At 38.7% G+C, this 24069-nt stretch overlaps 1 protein-coding gene across 1 annotated transcript in view; it reads left to right on the forward strand.

Annotated features, from left to right (window-relative positions):
* The window catches only part of mcama (melanoma cell adhesion molecule a), a 30454-nt gene extending 7320 nt beyond the window's left edge, over positions 1-23134 (forward strand). Inside the window, exons 6-15 of the mRNA XM_008306540.1 lie at positions 132-259; positions 2659-2803; positions 3843-3958; positions 4238-4379; positions 5761-5891; positions 7899-8040; positions 10908-10943; positions 15601-15730; positions 16808-16928; positions 21097-23134. Coding sequence (XP_008304762.1) covers positions 132-259; positions 2659-2803; positions 3843-3958; positions 4238-4379; positions 5761-5891; positions 7899-8040; positions 10908-10943; positions 15601-15730; positions 16808-16928; positions 21097-21099 — 1094 coding nt within the window. The 3' untranslated portion in view covers positions 21100-23134. The remainder of the gene's footprint in view (positions 1-131; positions 260-2658; positions 2804-3842; positions 3959-4237; positions 4380-5760; positions 5892-7898; positions 8041-10907; positions 10944-15600; positions 15731-16807; positions 16929-21096) is intronic.
* Positions 23135-24069: the final 935 nt, after the last annotated feature.

The raw sequence follows: 24069 nt of genomic DNA on the forward strand, positions 1-24069 counted from the left end.
GTTTTGTGTTGACACTGTGGCAGTCAGAGCCAAACACAGTCTGTGCTGTCAGCGTTATGGAAATGTCCTTGTAAAGTGACTTTAACAGCTCGCTGAATGAGCCTGCTTAATTTGATTCTGTGTGTGTGCAGACCCCACCACCATGGTGGAGCTGTGGAAGGAGTCGCCCCAGGGCCTGGTCAAAGAGGGGGACACCGTGGAGCTGCGTTGCCAGGGCGACGGCAACCCCCCGCTGCCCTTCATTTTCAACAGAGAACAAGTAAGAATGGCCGCCCTTTTCTCACCCTAAAAGTCCCCCAGAGGGAGAAAGGGTGACACACGGGAGACATGTAGGGAATGTTTTTGATATGCAGAGCTCACAGGGCCCCATGTAGACATGAGTGTGCAGCATGTATGAGGACTCTGTCAGCTCGGAGCTGCACGTCCAGGCTGGAGTCTGAGACCGGAGACTCATTCCCATGTCGGACACACACTCATTGTGTGAGTGGACAAAACAAAGACCCAGATGATGCTTGTTCCATTCCTAACTGGGTGTCAAACCATCAGTTAGCCATTTTGTTAACCAGTTTTGCTGTACAGGACTACAAAGAAAAATAATTTAGATTCCTTTTGTTACATTGCAGGAAAATCTAGGTTTTAATTGAATATGTTTAACCATAATCCTGTTATATTTTTGTTATTACCTCAGTATCACTGAGCATTACTTTTTACTTTTATATTCTGGTATTATTTTAGCTCACAGTATTGTATCGCACTTATATATTTATTTCTTTTTTACTTTTAGGTACTGCATTTCATTTTTTTCCCTGAGCAGTACATGGCATGAGCTTAACTTAGCCGAGCTTCACTATAACTTTACTTAACTTAACTCAGCTTAGCTTAGCTTAGCTTACCTTAAACTCACTCAAAAGCTGTTGCAGAGTTTACAGCCTCTTCTTTATGTGAGTGTTTAAAAAAGATGAAACGGAGGCAAAAGAAATCTGTGCAAATTTGCGTCAAGTTCTGTTCTAGTGGACATGAAGTTTGGTTCCTGGTTTTGGTAGTAAAAAAGTCTTTTTGAGCTCTGGCGAAAGGCTACATGATAATGAAAAAAATAAATTACTGTGATATTTTGTTTTCCGTCAGTATCTTTTGCAACTTAAAAAAAAACTTTCCTAGAGTACTTAAATAACCCTATTAAAAAGGATCAATCTCTTTTGAATGATTGTAAGAAATAGAAACGTTATGAAGAAAAATGATTAATTCATTTTGTTACATTGCAGAAAATCTAGGTTTTAATTTAATATATTTAGCCACATGTAGCATATGTTTTATGATGTTTAACTCGCTCAAAATGCATTAAAATACTGAGACAGAGTCTGTGAGGCTCATTTCACTTTGTTACGTCAGCATTTAAAAAGATGAAACAGGGGCAAAATAAATCTGTGCAAATTTGCGTCAAGTTTAATAGTAGTGGACTTTCATGTTTGACTTTGTGTGAATTTCATGGCAGCTCCCTCCCGAGTTGACAAATTATTTTATTTTGTAAAATCAAAAAAGACTTAAAAACTGTAAACAGGAATGTTTTTTTTTCTTTTGAAGGATCCTCACTGCCTCTTTTGAAACTTTAATAATCCGAAAGGAAATTCTTTTGCCAGATATTGTTTAGAAAATAGAATTACACAGCCTGAGAAAATGCAATGGCAAGTAGACAAACAATAAGATCAAAGTACAATATATTACTGGAAATAAAAATAAGACTAGAATAGAAAAAGTAATAAATACTGACAGTTATTCTGAGGTGGTAAAGTAATATCACACATGATAATAAAATATTGCACAAATAAAACAGGGGCAACGGCAATCTGTGCAAATTTGCATAAAGTTCAACTTTGAGTTTGTGCCAGTTTCATCTCAATCCATCCAGTAGCATATTTCACTGTGAACAGTGAGGTGGGTGAAGCATGAAGACTGTTGTTGTGTTTTATTTATGTTTCCTGTGTTTTATGTGTCATTAATATATTCATCTCACTGCTGTAGAGCCAATTACCCCACTGGGGACAAGTAGAATTGATTGATTGATGTTTATGCCCATAAAGTATCAGAAGTCTGCTGTATGGATGAGCTTTTACTGAACACATTGACCATAGTTGTACACACTTTTACAGTGTAGTTAACAATAAAACTGACAATTTGTTGGGTTTTATTTTTGCTTTCTTTTTAGCTTACATTTTGTCAGACCATGTGTGTTTTTTGTTTTTTTTTGACCCAAATGCATTCAGACATAAGCGGTGGCTATTTTTGTACTCGTATTGAATGGATGAATTTAGGCACTAGTGGGGGAAAGTTGTCATTTTAAACTGGCAACCAGCTTTGAGTCTGCGTTTTTTTCTCAAAAGATGACATGATGCACTCGCGAGTGGATTAAATTATTGATATTTTTCCATCTACAAACTCTCTTTCTGTCACATAAAACTAAAGTCAGTCGTTTCAGTGTAAAACTAAAGTCTCTATCTGCTCATTTCCATTTCCTGTAAAAAATGTGACATTATATAGAACCGTGACTCTGGAAGCCACATCTGATTCAGTGACAAAGAACGAATGATGTTTTCTTCTACTACTTTCAAACTATCACAAAATGTGTTTGGATTGAAATTAAAGTACTAGTTTTCGTTTCAGGAGTTGGACGTGAACTTGGAGAGCAGTGGCGATGTGTTGATTCTTTCACCGGTGTCTCGTAAAGACAGCGGCATCTACCAGTGTCGTCCTCTGGACGCCGACGACTCCAGCGAGGTCAAAGGAGAAATGCAGCTCATCGTGCACTGTGAGGAACAAATCCACATGCACACCACATTTATAGACACACAGGGAAACAATTTTATACTTGAAATCCTCACGTGAAGGAGATTTGTTCATCTCTAACTGCAGAGACAAATAAGCTGCCGTTTCCCTGTTTGTATCATCATATTTTATTGAGAAGGTAGAATATAATAATCCTTTATTATCACAGCACAGCGTACAACGAAATTAAGCAGCAATCCTGTCATGACATTTTTTTTGGAGTACTCTAACAAATTTGCAAATATATTAAATATAAAAATTTAGCAGAAAAATGTAGAAGTGTAACCTGTAAAATAGTACTATGGTTTATTGCTGTAAGAAGAGCTCATTTGAGGCGGTAGTAACTATTTAAAACAGTGGAAGACACGTAGCACTTGTGGAAATTAAACATCACTGAACGTAAGCGAAAATTTAATGACTTAAAATAGGCCAAAAAGTTCAAACAAGGTTTGTTTGATAAAAACTCCACACTTACTCTAAGGCTACCTCAGTAAATTCAACATTCTACAGATGGTCTATATTTTTGGGGACTTTTGGTTTGACTTTGGCAATATTTCAGATTTGACAGGATCAAACAAGAGTCCAAATGTGCTGATTGAAGTCTAGGTTGTGATCAGAAACAAAAAGTTTCTGACTAAGTGCTTCATGTTTCATGTGCGTAGTTGAAATATGGTCAAGACAGTAACCAGGACTTGAGTTTCATCTGTGATAAGCTGAAAGAAATTAGAAATCATTCAGTCTTTAATGACAGCAAGTTAGTACGATTATACTTCAGAAAGTTCCCACCAGAAAATGTCACAGGATTGCTTGAAACATTTGAGTTGTTATCGACGGTAATATAAGAACTGGTTCATGTGCTGCTACAGCAAGCTCACAAAACAGACCAGTGAGTAACTGGAGAAACACACTGGAGAACTGCTGAGTGACATTGGGGATCACAACCTGCCCGTGAACACGCAGCAGGATCAACCACTGCATTTATTCCACCACTGTCTTGTTTTGTTGGCGTTTGTTGTGTTCAGACTTGGATCCAGCCGTTGTGGTACCCAAAGACTCCGAGGTCATGTTCAAAGGAGAAGATCTGACCGCATCCTGCAACGCTCTGTCGTCCCTCAAAACATCCACAGTCTGGTACAAGGTACTAAAAAAACACAACATCCTGCTTATTACCGTATCAGTAGGTCAGAGTCCAGATTTACTGAGTGGAATGATAAAGATGTGCAGTAGAAGGACATTCAGTTTGACTAGTATTTGGATATAAAGTACTGGACAAGATGTTATTGTAAATCTGCTTGAAGGAAACATAAATGTCAATAGTTGAAGAAACATTCCACTCAAAACCACAAAAATTCACCTGTGAAAGGACAGGCCTGTTGCCAACATGCTTGCTTCGACTCACAGCGTGTTTTTTGTGCAGGACGGGAAGCAGGTGGGTCAGGGGAACACGCTGCACCTGCAGGACGCCACCTACGAAACCAGCGGAGAGTACATCTGTGAGGTGACCGTGCCCGCCCTGCCTGCCCTGCACACCAGTGGCTCAGTCCACATCATCGTACAGGGTCAGTCATCTCCCGCTTCACTGCTGGAGCTTCTCTTTACTTCTGATGCACAATAGGGATCGACAGATATGGGCTTTTTGTTTGTTTTATGGCCAATACCAATGCTGATTAGTGGTAATCAGGAAGGGCTGATACCAGATATTTGGCACCAATATACATTAACTGTAATGTTTTAACAGCATGTGATAGCAGGAACCTGTCATTTATTAAGGATGACTTTCACTGAAAATGTAAAATATACATTTATGTGGGATGGACTGAGATCATCAGTTTGTCTGCAGTTACATCTGCTGTTGTCTATTTTCTTAAACTTTCACTGTTTTTTCACTTTTATTTCCCACTAAGGTCCACATCTTAAAGTATTATTAATTGTAGTTTTCCAGACTCTGTTTCAGGTTAATCTGTGGCTGCCTTCTAATTTAGCGGCTAGCTGTTCGCGTAGCCTTGGCCACTGTGAGAGCAGCTAATTTCCTGGTTTGTAGCAACGGCTTGTGTGTCTTCTTCAGTTTTTACAGTCTGCTTGAGACATTTCTGCGACCACAGAGTGACGACAGACAGAGAGAGGAGGCTGCATGCATGACCTGAAGTAGCACATTTAATTGATCAATAATCGGCCAATAAAAATATTTATACAGATAATCAGAAAAAGGCCAATAATCCATCCATCCCTGATGCAAAACAAAGCTTCTAGATAATAGACTTGTGCCTTCAACAGTTACATTTCTAGAATCACATCCACTTGAAAGAAACAAGTAAATAAAACATGAAAAAAAGCAGCAGAAAACTGAGACGGAGAAATTATTAGAAGAGATGCGATTAAAAAACTAAAGAAAGCGGCTTTTTCTAGTCTTGAGGTTCTTCACGAATTTGATATTTGTCAAACATATTGATTCCTCTGCTTTGCGCCTGCTGGTTCTCCGGTATGTGAACATGTTTTTGTTGTAGGTCCCATCCTCACTCATGAATAGCTTCTCTATTTCTGCATTAAGCTCTAATTTAAACCAATTACAGTGAATCAGTCAGGTGATGGATTTTATCCTAAAGAAGACACTGAGCTGTTTCTTAGAACTTGAAATAAAGGAAGTGATTGTACTGGAGCTGTGAGAAAGGAAAGAGGAACACTGTGCTCTTTTAGTTTGAAACATCTGGGCAGAAACTTGTCGAGTTTCAATGACAGGAGCTAAACATGGAAGAAAAAACAGCTGAGTGGAGTTAATCTGTGAGTAGAAGCACTGTGACATGGTTCCAGTGTTAAATAGTGTTTCTCTGTACTGGATCGTACTAAACTCATGAAGACAACGGCTAAATTGGAGTAAATTAAAACAGAAGCAGATGAGAAAACAAGCTCGTTACTAAAATGTGATGAACTGTATTTCTTCAGGTGGTCCTCAGCTGGTGGGCCTGGAGCAGGAGGTGCAGCTGGAGGAGGCGGCCGGCAGGATGGTGAACCTGAGCTGCGAGGCTCAGGGACATCCGCTGCCCAGCATCTCCTGGAACATCATCGGCAGCCAGGTGACTCTCAGGGTTCACAGCAGGAGGTTCAGCTCCTCCTGCAAAGCTCATGTGCTTTGTTTGTAGCTGAGATGTAAAAATGATGACGGCAACATTTTGAATTTAAGTCCAGCTATTGGTCAAACCGCTTCCAAACCAACGATATTTGGGTTCGTTATTGTAATTATTATAGTTCTTATGTATTCTGCTGCATATGTATGTATATGCAGTATATTGAACCTCGTTTTTTTTACATGGAACTGTTCTATTTCCATGTTCTGGATGATTATCATGATGATCGGTGCTGAAACCAGCTATTAAACAGGCCCCAAGGCTGTAATATTTAGCTCCAATGTGATCAGTTTTGCTGTTCACACTGGGAAAATTAAGAAAATAGATTTCCTGTTTATTATTGCTATTTATAAACACTATGATGCACATTTTAACTCAACAAGTCTCTAAAGCATCTTTGTTTTTCCCAGTCTGGAAAAGAATTCTGTCTTTTTTTTTTTGTTGCCAACAAGTCTTTTATATGCAAACGAGCAAGTTTATTTATTTATATAGTAGCTTATCGTGTACAGAGGTTATTCAAAGTGCGATACAGGCAGATTTGAAACAAAAATGAAATAAAATCAGAAACATTAAAGTATGTAAGAGATAAAGTGCACAATAAGATAGCAAATAATTACATTTAACGATTAAAAGTGCAGACAGGTTTATGCTGTATTTGAGGCAAATCTAACTTCCAAGTGGAGCTGGTGGTAGCAGCATAGTGACTAAACACCGTATGAGAGGTTTGTATTCAGCAAACATATCTGTCATGTATTTTGGACCCAGAACATTCAGTGACTTATAGACAATGAGTAGAACCTTACATTCAGTTCTGTATTGAACCAGAAGCGACTACAGGAATCTAAGAACTGGAGTCATGAGTTGTGTCTTCTTGTTTTTTGTCCGTTTTCCAGCAGAAGTCTTTTGCATCCACTGAAAGTTCATCACATACAGATGGAAAAATCCCTTAGAAATCATAGTTTATCTCCTGTTAAACAAGCAGCCCAGAGCTCTAACACACACAGAGAACTAAATTATACAAACACAGATTAATGTTTGTTTAAATACGGCTGGGTTAATAGATTCAGTCTGCTTTGTGTCCACCATTTCTCTAAGTGGACGCTGGAGCAGCAGAAGATGTCCTGTGTTTTCTGAAGTGAAGCTATAAATATCACACAGTAAAAATACTGCACAAGAAAAAGTCCTGCATTCAGTTGTTTACTTAAAAAAATGAAATAAAGACAGAAAATTACAAAATAAAGTAGTGTTAACTCTGTTTTTAATTCATCATCAACAATCTTTAGTTAGATTTTAAGTTTTTATAGTTGTCCATGTTGGTTTTTTGTGGATTTAGGATTTCTTGCAGCTTTATTCTCTGTCAAAATGACAAAATAATCAGTCAGACTTGTAGCTGAAGTTTCAAACAAACGAACCTGAATGCGTGAAACTCTACAAAAACAACAAAAATGAACCCAAACTCCTCTGATTCAGAAAACATGCCTGACTTTTGCAGTACCGTCAAGTAAAATACCTCAGTTTTTCAACAAAAACTGAATATTTTGGAAAGGTCAAAGTGGAGTTTTTGGACAGGAAGCAGACTCAGAGCTACTGTAGTTAGCAGTAAATCTCCCTCAGCCCTGAGCACCCGAACCGCTCGCTGATAGCAGCTCCTGGACAGAGGACTGTGGGTTTAGATTCTTTTTTCCAAACTGGAAGTTTTTGTTGGAGCAGCTGTTAACAGCACGACCTTGTGAGTGTGTTTTTATGATCTGCTCGGGCAAAAGACATTCAGCCATCTGTTAAAACTGGACTGGGCTATATTTCTAGATTATAGTCTCACTTTATGTCACTTATGCTGATTACATTTTTAAACAGAATCTCCTGAGACGCTGTTATTGTTGTTCAACGCTGTGTAACGTTGTTTTGCAGGCTGAATGAGCTGCATTAATGGAGGTTTGTTTATTTTTGTGTCCACAGAACTGGCATGAAGTGGTGAACAAGGCCAACGAGCACATGACTCACAGCGTGGTGTCGGTCAAAGTCACCTCGGACGTCAGCGCTCAGTGCAACGCTTCCAACAACATGGGCACCGAGGTGAAGGCGTTCAGCATCAAAGCCAGTAAGAGTCTGTTCTGGATGTTTTCATGTCACTAACACTCACTTTCAAACAGTAATCTGAAAAATTCCTCACTTATGTCGCAGCTTTTCTTTCGTCTTTTGGCCACGATAATTCCCGTTTTCATTCCAGTGTGACAGGACTGTTACAGAAAGTGCCACATACTCGCGCAGCGTTTGGCTTCTTGCTAATTAAAGGAGCAGCAGCGAGTTGAAACGTCATGATAAGAAGAGCGTCTCTGTTCTTCTCTCACACTCAGCACCACTAATGGAACTTATTTTGCTTTTGAAGCCTAAATTAATGAACGTCGTGAACTCGCCCTCAAATCCCTAAATACGTTTTTCTCATCAGTTTTAAAGACTTTAGCTGCCTGCTTTACTTTAACGTCAAAAAGTTGTGGAGCTCGTTTATTTCCCTTTTGCGCAATATTCATAATTTTAGTTTTTTTTAACTGCCAGTTGCGTGAATGAAACATTTAACAGAGGGAATTCACACAGAGGGCACTGGGATATGTTCTTTCTACTTTTTTCATTTTACTAAATCATGAGCCACAGCTCTCTGCACACACAGCCGACTTCATCTTAACCAGGTGATCAGGGATTATATTAACCTCAGCTTCACCACTCATCAGTGCATTAAGTTCAAAAAAGTCTGAATATTCAACATGAATAATAGTAGTACCAGTAACCACAGCTTAAGAGTGTGATACTGAGCAAAACCCGTGGAAAAAACCTGCACACCAGAGTACATATCAGTCATTTACAGTTTCTCTGTTAATTTTCAATTGTATTCTGTTAAAAATTGTATCCATAAATTTCAAATTTCAGCAAACAAGAACTAAACGAAACCCTCAGAGGACTGTTTTCAGTTTTGTTGGACACCATTAGGCAAAAATTGATGAGATTTTCTCTAATTAGGGCTTTGACTAGTTGTAAGAAGCAGTACGTATTCCTCATTATCGAAGGCTTCAGCTGCAAAATCCTTTACTGTTCGTGCTGCCTTCAAAGTGAACTTGTGATCACAAAATAAGAAGTTATGCACATCAGATTCCTGCTGCATGGCAACGTCAACATGAACGTTAAGGTCTGTGTCTAGAAGCCACAGAGGCTAACCGCTTAGCACGCTAACAAAAGCAGGCAGCTTAATGTAGGAAATGCAATGCCAATGGCAGAAAGAAAAGATGGGGCAGTTGGGAAATCAATATTTATCTGAAACATTATATAATAAGGAAGAAAAACTCTATACATCTATAATTACAATATATTGACTTAAATCTACTGATAAATTATTTATGAAAACATCAACAAACACGTCACAACTGGGAGCTCCAAGATAATTGCCACTTATGATCTTATGAAAACCACAGAAGAGTCCGTTCATGTGGCCTCTGCTTCTTTAACACAGTAAAACAACCTCAGTTGAAGGCAGCAATGAAACCAGAGAGAGACCAGATGATCACGTTTCACCCACCACCATGCACCGTAGCTCCGTCCTGTCACATCTGGTTAAAGCCAAAACGGACACTTTCACTTTCCCAACGTGTAGCTTTTTTTACTGTAATGCTGTGATTGTCAGGTATTTTACTTGCGAATGACTCCATAAAATGACACAATGTCTTATTTGTGGTCCTCATCGCAGGTTCTGATGGTAAAATTATCTTATATTTCACATAAACAGACCAAAACAATTAGAGAAAAGTTAAAAACAACACACATTCCTTCTCCTTTTAATCATTCTGTGACTCCTCTGCAGCTGCTGCTTTAGGAGCCAGATGAAGGTAGAGCTAAAAAGTTTGGAGATTTATCGATTTGATAAGTAAAAAAGCATAATTTTTCAAAAATATTTTCCAAAACTTATCTTATTCCAGCCACTTATATCCCATACTGGACTTTGAGATTTGGACAGTTTTTCAGATAAAGTGAGACATTTCGTGAGAAAGTGTTAAAAGGTACATTTCTAGATGTTTTTGACAATTAACCCTCTGAACCCAAAAATCTGCAGACGAGTTTGAAAATCGTGGTGTCTTTAAGAACAAATTTGCCAAAATGGCACAGTTTATGACAATCAGAAACTATAAAAACAGCAAAAAATAATTAGATATTTAACCAGAATTGCTCCATTCTAATGTCATTTAATAGTTTGCCGAACATATTTAGCTGGCTCAAACGAAATTGTGTAAAAAAATAAAAATTCTACATTTCTTAGTGCAACGATGATGTCAGTATTGACACAGCTGTGACCAACAATCACATGACAAAAATTCAGAATCCTTTCGGCTTGACTGGGATGAACTGCAGACGGTGTTTATACAGAGTAGAGAGGAGACAAGTATGGAAGCAAATGAAAATGTGCCTAATATGAAAAACATTAGTATTTGTAGTATTTAAAGCATTGATAACACATGTGGGCACTTGGATTAATGTCCAGTCCAAGTTTTTTGGGGGTTTTTTTGTAATATGTACAAAATGCAGGACTTCATTTTGCAGTGAAAATTGAGGTCACAGTGAGTAAAAATGTGGTGGAAGCAAAGAAACTGCTTGGGGTTCAGAGGGTTAACAGACCACAGTTTAATCTAAATATTAATAATCAGCAGATTAATTGATAATGAAAGTGCTTGATAAGTATTGGAGTCCCTAGATGAGGCCAGCATTGTTGAGTTTTCTGTTTCAAAGATCTTTGAAGACCTTGTGTTCGTCACTACGGATGGAGCTGCGTTTCCTTCACACCTCCAGAGGAATATTTGGGGGATTGTTAGAAATTATTGAGCAGCTGAGGTGGAATAAACTCTGAGAGTGTGTGTGTGTTTTGTGGGTTAATGTTGGTGGACATGGACAGCTACCCGCTCTAAGTGTTGTTCTACTTGTTCACAGTTCCCAGGGTCACCACGACCGCTCCCTTCTCTCCTGGTAAGATTATCGCCCTCCAGTCTCTTCTTGTTAAAGACGCCTCTTTTCCCTTTCGCTCTTCCAGCTCAAAGACTGTCTTCTGTGTCAGTGTTCACGCTTTCCACTCGGTTCTCTGTGTGACAATGAAGGGTTGGAGGAGGCCATACATTATTTATCACGTCTACACAGGGACTGTACACCAGGACTGTCTTTGGTTTGCTGGCAGATCTTTGGGATGGCCTGCGGGCACATTAAATATTCTGTCTGATATACAGTGAAAAGGCGAAAACAGCAGCAAATTCAGGCACAACAGCAGCTGAAGTGATGCTCAGACCAAACACTCTGCACTGCTAGAAACACTATTTGTTTAACCCAGAATTTTTTAAAGCAAATAAAAATACGTTACAGAACACGATCGCTGTCTCGCTTTTACGCACTTTTCCAGACAGTCCCTGTGTTTTATAGTGGATTTGTACATACCAGGAACATTTTCAGTTAATTACGGAGAGGGGCATTATTATGGGGCAATTTTCTGATTTTGTCTGAGCCGTCACTTCATGCCATTAAATCTTCACAGGCCTGTGGGGAATACATGGCTACCCATAAAACACAGCGAAAAAGTGTGAAGTGTATCTAGAGTAGAGAGCTAACGAGGAGAACTTGGGTTGCTTCGCTAATTATTGACTGGTTTTTAGGAGCTCTGGTTATCACACGGCCTGTTTGACCGGACTAAAACCACTTGTGAAGTCAATCAGGGTTTAAGCTTCCTACAGGCAGTTAACAAGGAGCTGAAGATCTGTTTTCCAGAATGAATCACGTCACTGACAGCACCACAAAACACTAATGTGGATATTTCATTGGAGGAAAAGCAAATAAAAGTCAGACAATGGTGCAACTTGAGGGGGAAAGGCTACATCCACGCTAATATGTTTTTATTTTAACCTTCTGAACTCCAAAGCCTGCTGGTGGGTTTGACAGACAAGTTATCTTTTTTTAAAATTGTTCAAATTACACCACTAATTGGAGCTAGAAACTGTCCAGACAAATACATTTGTTGGATTTGTGACATGCAATTCTGTTAAGAAAATTAACAAAATCAAAGCTTAAATTTGTGACATTTAATCCAAATCACTTTATTCTGTGTTGCAGTTTTGTTTTGTTTTATTAATTTCAAAAATACCTTTAAAAACAATAAAATATTAACTAAATTCTGTAAAATAAAATGTTTTGCAGTCTCAGGCAATTAAGAAGCTGCAACTTAAAAACTTAAATATATATTTTTTTAAAATTGGGGGGTGCAGAACTGTATGAACTTTAAAACCCACCAGTTGGTTTGCAAGACGTGTTATGTTTTGAAAATTACAACATTTATCAGAGCCAAAAACTGTATAAAAAATAAATAAATAAAAAAAAAAAAAAGGAAAAAAGAAAGAAAGAAAGTTTAAATTTTCCAACAGTCCTTGAACTACTCATCCTTGATGTGCTGCTCCTTTGGTGAACTTCACCTAGTCTATAAGCTTAAAATCACAATATAAAATGATAAATATACCATTTGCTGTGACATAACTCTTCTAATTCTTCTCATTGGAACCATGAAGCCATCAGAGACTCACTTGTGACCAACAGTAAAGCAGGACGTGTTCACACAGAGCAGAGAGGAGACGAGTATGAAAGCAAAATAAAAATGTAAATAATGAAGTATCCATAATATGTAGAGACACCGTTTTATTCCAATTTTGGTAACACCTGTGGGCACTTGTTGATTTCATGTTTAAACGTAGCTTTAAAATGAAAACGTATCAGTGTGGATGTAGTCTAAAGGTGAAATGTTAAATTCATGTTTTTTTAAAACTAATGTGATACATTTTGGTCCAGATCCAGACTTCAAAAACAGTTCTGACTTCTGTGCCAAGGTTTCACACTAATTGTACATTTAGTCCGGGCTGAGGGGGTCATGAGTTTTAGATCTGAGCTATTTGATCTGTGACATCAAAGACTTCCGCTCGCTGTCTAACTTGCAAGAACACATTTATTCGAGACGTTTCAGTGAAGAATGTGGCTGGTTGCAGAGCTACAGTCGCTCCCTCCTTAAGACGGCTTCTGTTTTTTTAACAAACCAGTGGCCTGATGGAGATCTGCCACTGAAACAGTGTGAATAAAGGTAGTTTTTGCAAGATAGACAGTGTTGAGGAGTTTGTTTTCTACACACCTGTCACATGAAATAGATGTGAGAAGAATTTCTTTGTCGACATGAAAGATCTGCAAAAATAAGTCGCACCGTAAAGCTTCTCAGTCAAGTCTGGAGAAATGTTGGATGGAGTTTGTGGCAGTTTCTTGGTGGAGTGATCTAAATATTGATAAATATTTAGATATTTTAGACCCTGTGGATTGATAATTCACGATGTTACACCATCACACCATTAATACTAGGTTGTTCTTGTTCCTTAAATTGATCTGGACAAACTGTTTAAGCGGGAGGATAATAGATTAATTGTATGTGTAATTTTCAGAGAAGCCACATTTTAAAAAGGAGTTTCTTTCAATTGTTCTCTGTTCATGTCTTTGTGTTCTGACTCTTTATTATTATGGTTGAAAATGCCAAACTGAGTGTAAAAGAAGGTTCCAGCTGTTCAAACAGCCAAATAGTCTCTATTTTTCTTTCAAAGAAGCAATTAAGTGACTTGTTTTAACAAACACAAACAGCCACCGTCCATTTTTCTCTGTTCTGTTTCTTGTTTTTTCTGTTTCTGTTTCTTCTGCAGGTATTTTATTTGCTTTTCACCAAACTTTTCACGACAGACACATGCAGCGCTTTTACAGACAGACTGGTTATTCCTGGTTTTGATCATATTTGAGGGGAAAAGTGTTTACACTAAAGCAAAGAGAAATCTGGAGGAAATCAGCACCGAGGAGGTGGAACAGTCTGGAAACTTTGATTAATACAATATAATGTGTCAGCTCCCTGCAGCAGACATCAGCGTGGGATTAAAACTGACAGTGTTGCGTCTGAGATGCTGTAATCGTGGACTTTTAGTAGCGAGTCATTTTTCCTGTCATCACTTACACACTTGCTCGCTGCTAGTTTGACAGTAAACTGACTCCGTGGGCCGATAGTGGCAGTTTACCACATTAGCCGCTGCTGTGTTCAGTCTGGCAGCGCGTCATTATCACAAACAAGCTGTGAATGCACAAACTAAAGCGGCAAACTGAAAGCTTTGACTGTGTGATGTAGAGAAAAAGTTGTCTGGGATGCAGGAACGACAGAAAAACCATCAGGCGTTACAAGTGAAAAGGAAGTAAAAGGTTCAAAACTTGATGAAGATGAATATAAGAACATGAAAGCATCTCTAGACTATAACAGAAACAGAACTTTATAGTAGGTTGCAGAAAATGTTCCTTTGCAATATTGGTATTGTTCCCACCAGTGTTTGGCGTCCTACAAACTGTTCCAACAGACGACAAAGTTAAAGTGCAGCTCCTTTACATTCTGGACGGATAATGTGATTCAAATGAAGTCAGTCATTAGAGCTTCGGGTCACAGATGCTGAGCAAAATAAATGACATTTTTAATGCAGTCCTGCTGCACTGCCGCATCCTCTGCCAGTTAAACGACAGAAACAGACATAATTTCACGCTCGGCGAATTATTTCTTATGCATAAGGAAAAAGAAGTTTTGCTAAATAAGCCACTTAGTAGCAAAGTAGTTTGAATAATGCAGGTTGTAAGTGTACAACATGTGTTTGTCGCTGTTTTTTTTTTTTTTTTTAAGTTAGTTGTTAAACAGTTATTTAGGATTAAATTTCCATAAAGTTGGGAGTCTAGGAAGAGATATTAAAGAAAGTTGTAGCATCTGATGTGGAAATACTCAGATTTTTAGTCTTTAGTTGGGGTTGATCAACCAAAAAACACTAAATCTACACTTCAGTGGTTCAGAGTTCACACCACCACACCTGTAACACAGCGTTTCTGTTCTGATTTTATGTCTTTTTGGATGAAGCTCCTTCAGAAGACTGACGTTGTTTGCGTAAAACTGATGAAGTGCCTCTTTAGAAATACACTGAATGCAACGTGTCCATCTGTGTGTTCAGGTGAAGGTGACCTTGTTTTCAGTGGACGTTGAAGCTCTAAACAGAAACTTTGATTTCATTAACGTCTTTGAATTGATTTCAGTCGTTCACGCTGATCAGCCACAACATTAAAACCAGCTGCCCAATATTGTGTAGGTTCCCCTGGTGCTGCTAAAGCATGAACACAGGACTTCTGAAGGTGATCTGTGGTTGAGTTTGAGACCTCCACAGACCAGGCTTGTTCCAGCACATCCCACAGATGCTCAATCAGATTAAGATCTGAAGTTTGGAGGCTGCAACAACAACTTTGTCATGTTCTTAGTTCCTGAGCAGTTTTTGAACGAATGCCAGGACTCAAAGTTTACCAGCAGAACTTTGCATTATGACAAAAGAATCAGCGTTTTTCACTTCACCTGTCAGTGGTTTTCATGTTGTGGCTGGTCGGCTTGTGTAACTGTCCAGCCGAAGCTTTTCCTGCAACCGCCTCCCTCGTCTGTGGCCGCCAATGCTGTTAAATATCGCTCGTGTCGGGGTCGCAGCTCCGAGTTGTGTGTGTTGCATCGACACCTAACGTGTAACCGATCTCTCTCTGCCTGTGTTTGTTTGTGCAGCTGAGGGCAGCGGGGTGATCATAGTGGTGATCATACTGTGTCTCCTGCTGCTGGCCTTCCTCGGCAGCGTCATCTACTTCCTGCATAAGAAGGGGAAGATTCCCTGCGGACGCTCAGGCAAGCAGGAGATGTGAGTGCTGCCTCCCATTAAGCATCATGACGTCCACAGAACAACAACAGTTAATTATTTGTATTTATCACCAACAGGCCAAGACTCAAACAAACAATGAACTGATCCACTAACAGGTGTTATCTGTGTTTCCAGAGACACTGTTTTATTATGTTCAGAGACTAATTCATTGTTAATTTAAGTCTGATTATTTTAAAAACATGGACTTCTATCAGCCTTATGTCGTAACCCTCTGAACTCCAAGCAGTTCATGGGTGTTTTGTTTTGTTTCTTTTTGCTCCTGTCTCATTTTTACTCAATGTGGGCTCATTTTTAACTGCAATATAAAGTCCTGACCTTTAAGAAAACAGCAACTATGAACAGAAGCAGACAGAACTTTAAAATGTCTTTGGTGCAGTAAGTTATGGTGACATAAATCATAGAAAGTTGAATTTCTTTCATTATTTATTTTTTAATTTAGGAAATAAACTTGGAATCTACATATATAACATTTTTTCCGAGTGCCCACAGGTGCTAGCAACACTGGAACAAAAAAGTAGCTTTCCATACTATAGATATTTAACTTTTTACATTCTTCATTTGTTTCCCCACTTGTCTCCTCTCTGCTCTTTTTAGAAACAGCCGCCAGTTCAGCAGAAAAATCCCTGATTTTTTTCAAGTGATTGTTGTTCACAGCTGAGTAAAAAACAGCTTCACTGTTGCACAGAGGAGCTGAGAATTTTTAGTTTTTTATAGAATCTGGTCAGAGCAAACGGTTCATTTTTGGCAACTTTTAAATGACATGTAGAATAAAGTGATCAAACATCACAATTTTAAGCTTAAAACTGGCTATTTTACCCAACAAAGCCAAAAGTCACTCATTATTAGTTATAGGATGGTGGATTCTTTCTGTTTTTATACTTTTTGACTTGATAAATGGTGTGATCTAGAAAGACGTCATGCCTTGCCACCCGCTGACAGGTTTCAGGGGTTCAGACGGTTAAACTTTAACTCGTGTTAATTATGTCTTTTGTCATCGTCGCTGCCGTTACCTGGTCTGTGTCAGAGTGCACATGTGAGAACTCTTGTTTCTGTCAGCAGCACCAAAGAGAAGACCACCAAAGATGACATTGTTGTGGAGATGAAGACCAACACAAAGAACGAGGAAGCTGTCCTCCTAAAGGCCGTCAACGGAGACAAAAAGGGCCCTAATGACCAGGTAACTCTAGTGCTGGAGGGAAAGGACTCAAAGACCCACTAGCGCCCCCCGGAGGCTTCGTCCTTCACCACTGCTAAGTTTATCCTGAGGGAGGTTTGGGAAAAAGCCGACGGAGAGTGGAAGTAAAAAGATGCAGAGCTGGCTGAGTTGCGTGAACGTTGTATTTACAGTAGCTTCACAGGCGCTGTTTGGATACGTAATGAATGTGGGCTAATAGCTGCGGCTTTAGCATCAATTATTTAATGATTATAAACAAACCTAGAAGCTCGCAGCAAGCACATCCTGACCATGTGAGGGTGTTAATGTGATCAGAGTTTTAATACCAAAGTGTTAAAGGGATAGTCGGTTGTTTCAGTAACATCTGCTGCTCTTTAATGCTGTTTTACTGATTGGTTGGTTCATGTGTTTTCAATGGCTGCTGCTTGAAGCTAGTTTGTAGAGTAAACACGAGAATGATGGTTTTTAATTACTTTTCACTGAGCTACTTAGGTCATCCTGTTGTTTTGCACTATAACTGTTCATTCAATGTCGTGTTTCATTTCATCCACAACAGAGAACACTGATGTATATTAATGCCATAATGTGTAAAAGTTTAATGTGATTACAGCATCTTTCAAGTTTATTCTAATGGGATAAGATTGAGTCCTTGTGGAGATCAGTGCAGCCTTTATACTGGCAGGTGTCATTTTAACATTTGAGTTTTGCTGAGAGTTATATGAGGTCAATATGACTCGTGTCTAAGTTTGTAGCTGAATCAAGTAGGAAGTTACCTTAGCATGAAGACAGGAAACTAACATCATGTTCATTCATTAGAAAAGCTGATGATTTTAAGCAGATTTAGTTACCTTTGACATGCAGTATTAATCTTTTAATCTCAAACTGTTCCTCAACCCATCTGAATTTAACTGGTGAGCGTGAAGGGCCTGTGGTATTCAGCAAAATGACACCATCAACGAGCGCCAGAAACTGCAAAAACAGAAGAAAAAAAAACAAACTCATTAGATTTTTAACTTTCCTGCCTCCTTGAACTTCCTCACTTGAACATGTGGTTTCCTCCGGAGCTTAAAATCCTGATATTTAATCTAAATCACTTTAATCTGCATGTCTCATTTAAGAATTTGCCAAAAAAAATAAACTGTTTGCTTTAAGCAGATTCTGGAAAAAAGCTAATAAAAAATGAGCTGTTTCTGAGGGCGACCAAGAAGTCATTTGTTACAGCCACGAACAGTCACATGACACAAACTCAGGGACTTTTAGCTGGACTGCAGTCGGTGTTTATACTGAAAGGCAAACAGGAGACAAGTAAAGAAATTAAGTTAAAAATGTTATCTGCAGTATTGAGACACACTGTTGTTGTTTTTTCCAGTACTGGTAACACCTGTGGACATTTGGAACATTTTTGTACAGCATTAATCAAAGAAATTCATCTTTTTTTATGAATTATGGCATCATAAATGTGTCATAGTGCAAAAAGGACATTCTTGAGTTCTGTCTACTTGGAGTCATGGTGGTTCTGTTTCCATAGAGGTGCAGGACTTTATGCTGCAGTAAAAAATGAGCCCACAGTGAGTACAAATGTGACAGGAGTCAAAAATGTCCAGGAGGACTTCAGAGGATTAAATATTACATCCATAATAAAAGCATCAGCATCAGTTAAAAATATCAATTGAGAAATGGCTTAATTGCAACTTGGTATTCTGTTTTTGAGCTTTTTGTTGTCGTTTCCATCAGCTGTGATAACGTTGCCGTCACCAGTAGAATCTGGGAACTTTGCAGCTTTGTTTGAGCGAAGGTTAAAACCTGAGCAGTGAATCAGGCTGTAAACGTGCTGACAGGGCAGCCGGATGATTTAAACCCTTTCGGTGGTAAAACTAAAAGCTGCTGCTAATAATCCCTCATTGCACAGACGAACCGGGTGTTCACTCTGAGGTCAGAGATGAAACAGGAGCCGGTCTGTAAATTCTGTTTACAGCAGACGTCCTAATGATGACTTCACTCCAGATAAGTCTGACCAACCTGGAGCTTTATTTACTGCTGCTTTGATCCCGTCCTGTCAGAATATTACTGATGGCTTTCTTCTCTGTTCGTCTTATTATTACTGAAAGAAACGATGGACAAAACTGCAAAACCGTAGCTGTAATTGCTGTTCTGCTGTGAGAGCTTTCACAGTACGTATGGCAGCTACATGGCCCTGAAGTTATGCTTGAGGTGAACCTCTTGAAAATGTCAGCGCTGCAGCAGCTATGGAGATGCATGTGGAGACCGCAGGAATTAATTGGTCTGCAGGGGCTGCTTTTATGTCCTACAGACAAGCAGCATGTGAAGCATGTTGGATAAAGGTTTTGTTATTGTCTCTTTTCCAGTAACACACATCTAACAAGAACGCCTTCTTTAAAATCTCTCTGCTGTCATTGTTCCTGACACTACATCGTGGATTTTCCCACTGTAAATGCAAGAATGTTAACGGTTAATTAAAGCATGATTCAGCCTGAGAAATCTGATGTTGGTCCACGAATCTAAAAGTAATCCTCCAGACTCCTGTTAGCCCCTTTAGTCAGCCACAAATCCAGCTTAACCCTCTGAACCACAAGCAGTTTCTGGGCGTTTCTTTGCTCCCGTCACATTTTTATTCACTGTTTCACTGCAATGTAAAGTCCTGCACCTCCATGGAAGCAGCACAACCATGACCAGAAGCAGAGAGAACTAGAAAATGTATTTTCTGCAGAATGACACAGTTACAGGAGCATAAGTCATGAAAATTGGAGGAAAGTTTGATTTCTTTATTTGTTAATATTACAAAAAATGATAAAAACCTGGAATCAACGTGTACATCGGTTTTCCAACTGCCCACAGGTGTTACCAGTACTGTCAAAAATGTTGTAAAAGTTGTAAAAATATTTGTACAACTAACAATTTGAATTTATCCACATTCACGCTGCATTTAAGCTGAATAATTCCTGAAGCTTTGGGCAGAACCTGAGCAGGGCAGATGTTTTTTCAAATGACATGTAGAATGAAATGATTTTGATGAAATGTCACAATTGTAAACTTTGATTTCTTCATGTTTTTGATAGAAGAGCACAGCAGAGATAAGTAGTTCAAGGACTGTCAGAAACTTTACAATTCTTAGTTTTTTCTGATTCTAGCTACATGATGTAAATTTTCAAACATAACATGCTTTGCAAACCCACTGCGGTGTTTTGTGCATTTTGCAGTCATGCAATTTGTTGATTTTTTTTTTTATTTTTGTGTTTTACAAAAAAAAAATTAAAGGACTCAAAGCAGCATTTTCAAAAAGGTGACTCTACATATTATGGATATTTTACTACTTACATTTTGAATTTGTTTCCATACTTGGGTCTCCTCTCTGCTCTGTGTAAACACTGTGTAGCTGTGAAGTTAAGCTTAGATTAAGCTTAAAACTGAAAATGTACATAAGGTAGTATCTTTTTTGAACCCTGTCAGAAGGTTTTGATGTAAAACAGATGTTAACAGCCAAGTTACACCTGGATTTTCCTTTGTCACGTTCAGTGATTATAGCTAGAATAAAGTACAGGATTGATTTTAAGGCTCATTTGTTTGTTTTTAGAACTATACATGGATTGGCACCCAGCTTTGGGCAGTTCTGATGGATAGATAACTTATTCATCCTCTTGGGGAAATTCAGGGTAGCTCACATGTGTTAGATTTAAGAAAAATAAGGAAACCAATGTGCAAAAGATTGTGCGATTAACACACAACGTGCTGGTCGAAAAAATACGGTGCAAAAATTGCTGGTATTTACAATAAAGATGCGAGTGTCAAAAAGAGTCGGATTAGGAGAATTAAAAAGTCTAGGAATAGTATAAAAATAGAAATAATATTAATAAGCACATGCTCTGCGATTAAAAAAAAAAATTGTTTTCCTAATTTTTTCTATTTTATTCATTTTGTTTTAAACTCCAGTCTTATGGCTTTTTATCCTCTTTTATTATTCTATACAATTTAATTATCTTTTACAAATTGATTGCTTTTGCTCTTGTTTTCGTCGCTGCGTGAACATGTGCAGCACTCAGGCTGTTTTTAAACATGTTCATATGAATAAACTTGGCTTTATTTAAGTATATCTATGTGTGGTCAGTGTACATATCTGTTTGTATGATGCTAACGGTCTCCTCTGTCTCCTCAGTAAAGCCCCCGACGGTTCAGCAGTGATGTTGTGCAGCAGACAGCAGCAGGACACGTGAAGGCAGCGGTCAGAGAGGGTCGGAGACGCTGCCACTGATCTGAGAGCTGCCGGGCAACACCACCTCACCGTCTGGACATTCCACCATCATGCTTCGTTCTCGGCAGTATTCAGTAGATTTAAACACACACACTCTCTCTCACACTCACACCAGTATGTATGTACAGATTTCCTTTCGAACAAATGTTTTTCTTTCTTCTCATTTGTTTTGTACTATTTCCTCAAACTGTGTTCAGCTCTTGGCTGTTGTTCGGTGTGTTTGACGGTGTCTCACAAGCACCATCGTTTTGTTTTTTTTTTTCTTAATGAAAGTGTATATATTATATATATTTTGTTATTTAAGATATTTTGGCACTCAGATTTTCATTTCATGGCAGTGTCTGGGTCGTGTGCATGTTGATCCGTGTTCATGGGTCCAGGTGAGTTTTAAGACCAAATGCGAGTTTCTTAACAGATGGTTCATTCTGAGAGGAGGTTTGTCAGTGTGTTTGCTCTGATTTGATGCCAATATTTGTAGAAATCGATGTTGAAATTTGCCAAAAAAAAAAACAATGCATATTGAAGTTTTTCCTCCAGAATCCGCGTTTGTTTGGTTGTTTGATCATCAGGAGACACTAAAGCTGCAGGATAATCAGAGCAGTAGTAATCTGTAAAACACACCGACACACTGGCGGCTTTTCTTTTGCAAACTGCTGTCGAGCCCTTGTACTGTTTGTAAATACGTGTAGTGTACAGACCTGCTAGCGGAGGCCTCGGACTGTTACTGAAGGCGAAAAAGGTCAAAGGTTTAGTGATCTGCTGTGCCTGTTTTTTGAGAATGCATCATACACTGAAGTTGTTTTATCTGTTGGTTTGCTCTGTGTTTCCTTTGTGTTTCCACTGAGAGCTGGTGGCCTGAAGAAGAAGCGAACCAGTGTTGCTGCAGGTTTGACATGTTTGTGGATCACACACGGTGCAGGATGCAGGTTTTTAGGTTTATTTCCCTTTAGGCGGCCAGAAGTTTTTATACAGCTTGAAAAACCAGCTTGCAAGGACTTAAAACATGTTAGAACGTTTAGTTTTCTCATCAAAGTAACAGCAGGGTTACCTTGAAACTATCATAACGATAAGAAATAGACACAAAAATGCAATTTTAAGACATTTTTTAAATCAAATAAATGTAAAGCAGTGTGTATTTGTCATTTTATCACTGCATTTAAGCCACAGAGAAGCAGTTTATTTGGATAAAGAGAAATTCCTGATGATCTTTGAGAAACTCAGGAAGGTTTTCAGTCACATATAACATAATAAAGCTCTCCTCACTGTCAAAAACACAACCCAGAAATGACTTAGTGCCTAAGTTTGCCTCATTTGTAGGATGCAACCCAGCATATATCAGTTCAATCGTCAGTAGCATCTTTATATTTATGCTTGTTTGATGCCAAACAAGCGAGGTGATGCAGAAAATCCAGTCACATGTTGGAAAGTGGGTTAAAAAGTCTTTTATACTGAGCAGCAGATTGGGTTTTTTTTTTTTTTTCAAATCTTAAAAGAGTCTTTAAGGATTGTTGAAATACCTTCAAATTAGCAGAAAGTGGTTTTTCATAACCTCGTGGGTTTTCCGAAGATTTACATTTCACTAAAGTGACTCAAATTCAATTATAATGGCAGCAGCACAAACTGGATCTTGTCACTCAGCCTCATAGCGAACCTGCCAAAACCTGCAAACACTGTGATTCTCCCTTTTAAAGGCCAGCGTTGTGAATATTTCTCACTGTGTACTTTTTTTTTGTGAAAAAGATATTTTTGTTTTGCTGAGAGCGCTACATTGCCCCGATGACTTGCAACATTAACCGAGTAGCGATAAGGTTTCCCTCTTTGGTTTGTGTTTTTTGTTTTGTTTTGGTTGAGATGTTGGAGTTTTAGATAAATCCAGGTTCAGGACGTCGTGAGGCAACAAGTGTGATGCTGTCATGTAGAGAAGCTGCACAAAGCCACAACAGCGACAATCTGCTGACATTTGCTTTAATGCAACTTTAATTTTCTCTGGATTTTTTTGTTTTTTTCATCAGTGGGCAAAACAAGTTTGAAACTGAACATTGCATTGTTTTTTTTCTAAATGTGTGTAAATTAAGTACCTGTACATGTGATTCTTTGATGCTTGCGTGTTTTTTTGTTTTTTTTTTATAATTTTTTTTGCAAGAAAATAATGCCAAATAAAAAAAAGTTTCATTTAAAGCGAGGCTGTTTCTATTTTTCCAGAGGTTTTTTGACAGAGTGGTGGAGCGAGAGCCTGAGGGTTTTAAACCCGAACCACAACAACTGTGAGTTCAGTGTGTTCGAGCTGCGCAGTCCCACAGCAAGAAGACAGGAAGGAGCTCAGCCTCCAAACCGCTGTCAGCACGAGCTGGAAATGACTCCGACAGTAGCTCAGGTTTCCAGCTGCAGTCTGGACAGAGGTGGGACAGAAAACACAGCTCACATCTGCAACGAATTCAGGCCCCGTTAGCTCATAGCTGCAAAACAAATCAGCCCATTCATTTGCTGCAAATCCTCCAAAGCTGCAGGTTACGACAACACGGTGATCTCTGAGATTAAACAGCTCACTTTTAAGAAAAAACACCGCAAGGCCAAATCGTTACCAGGTCTTTTTATTTCTGTCCTACATTTTCTCTGCTGCAGTCTGTGACTTTTTTTTAGTTTTTAGGAACACCCACTTGGAGGCGCTAAAGCCTGAAATTTCCACTTTTTATTGTTTATTAGGGTCCGAGCACCCAAAAGGGTGCAAAGACCCTATTGGAACTGCTCGGATTATTATTATTATTCGTGCCAAAGACACGCGTTTTTGAGGCCCTAAACATACTCGAAAACTCACCAAAATTGCCATGTACATCAGACCCGGTGAAAAATTTTATAATTTGGAAGAACAATACACAC

This window comes from Stegastes partitus, unplaced genomic scaffold (genome assembly GCF_000690725.1).
Source record: "Stegastes partitus isolate 25-593 unplaced genomic scaffold, Stegastes_partitus-1.0.2 Scaffold3692, whole genome shotgun sequence".
Taxonomy (NCBI): domain Eukaryota; kingdom Metazoa; phylum Chordata; class Actinopteri; family Pomacentridae; genus Stegastes; species Stegastes partitus.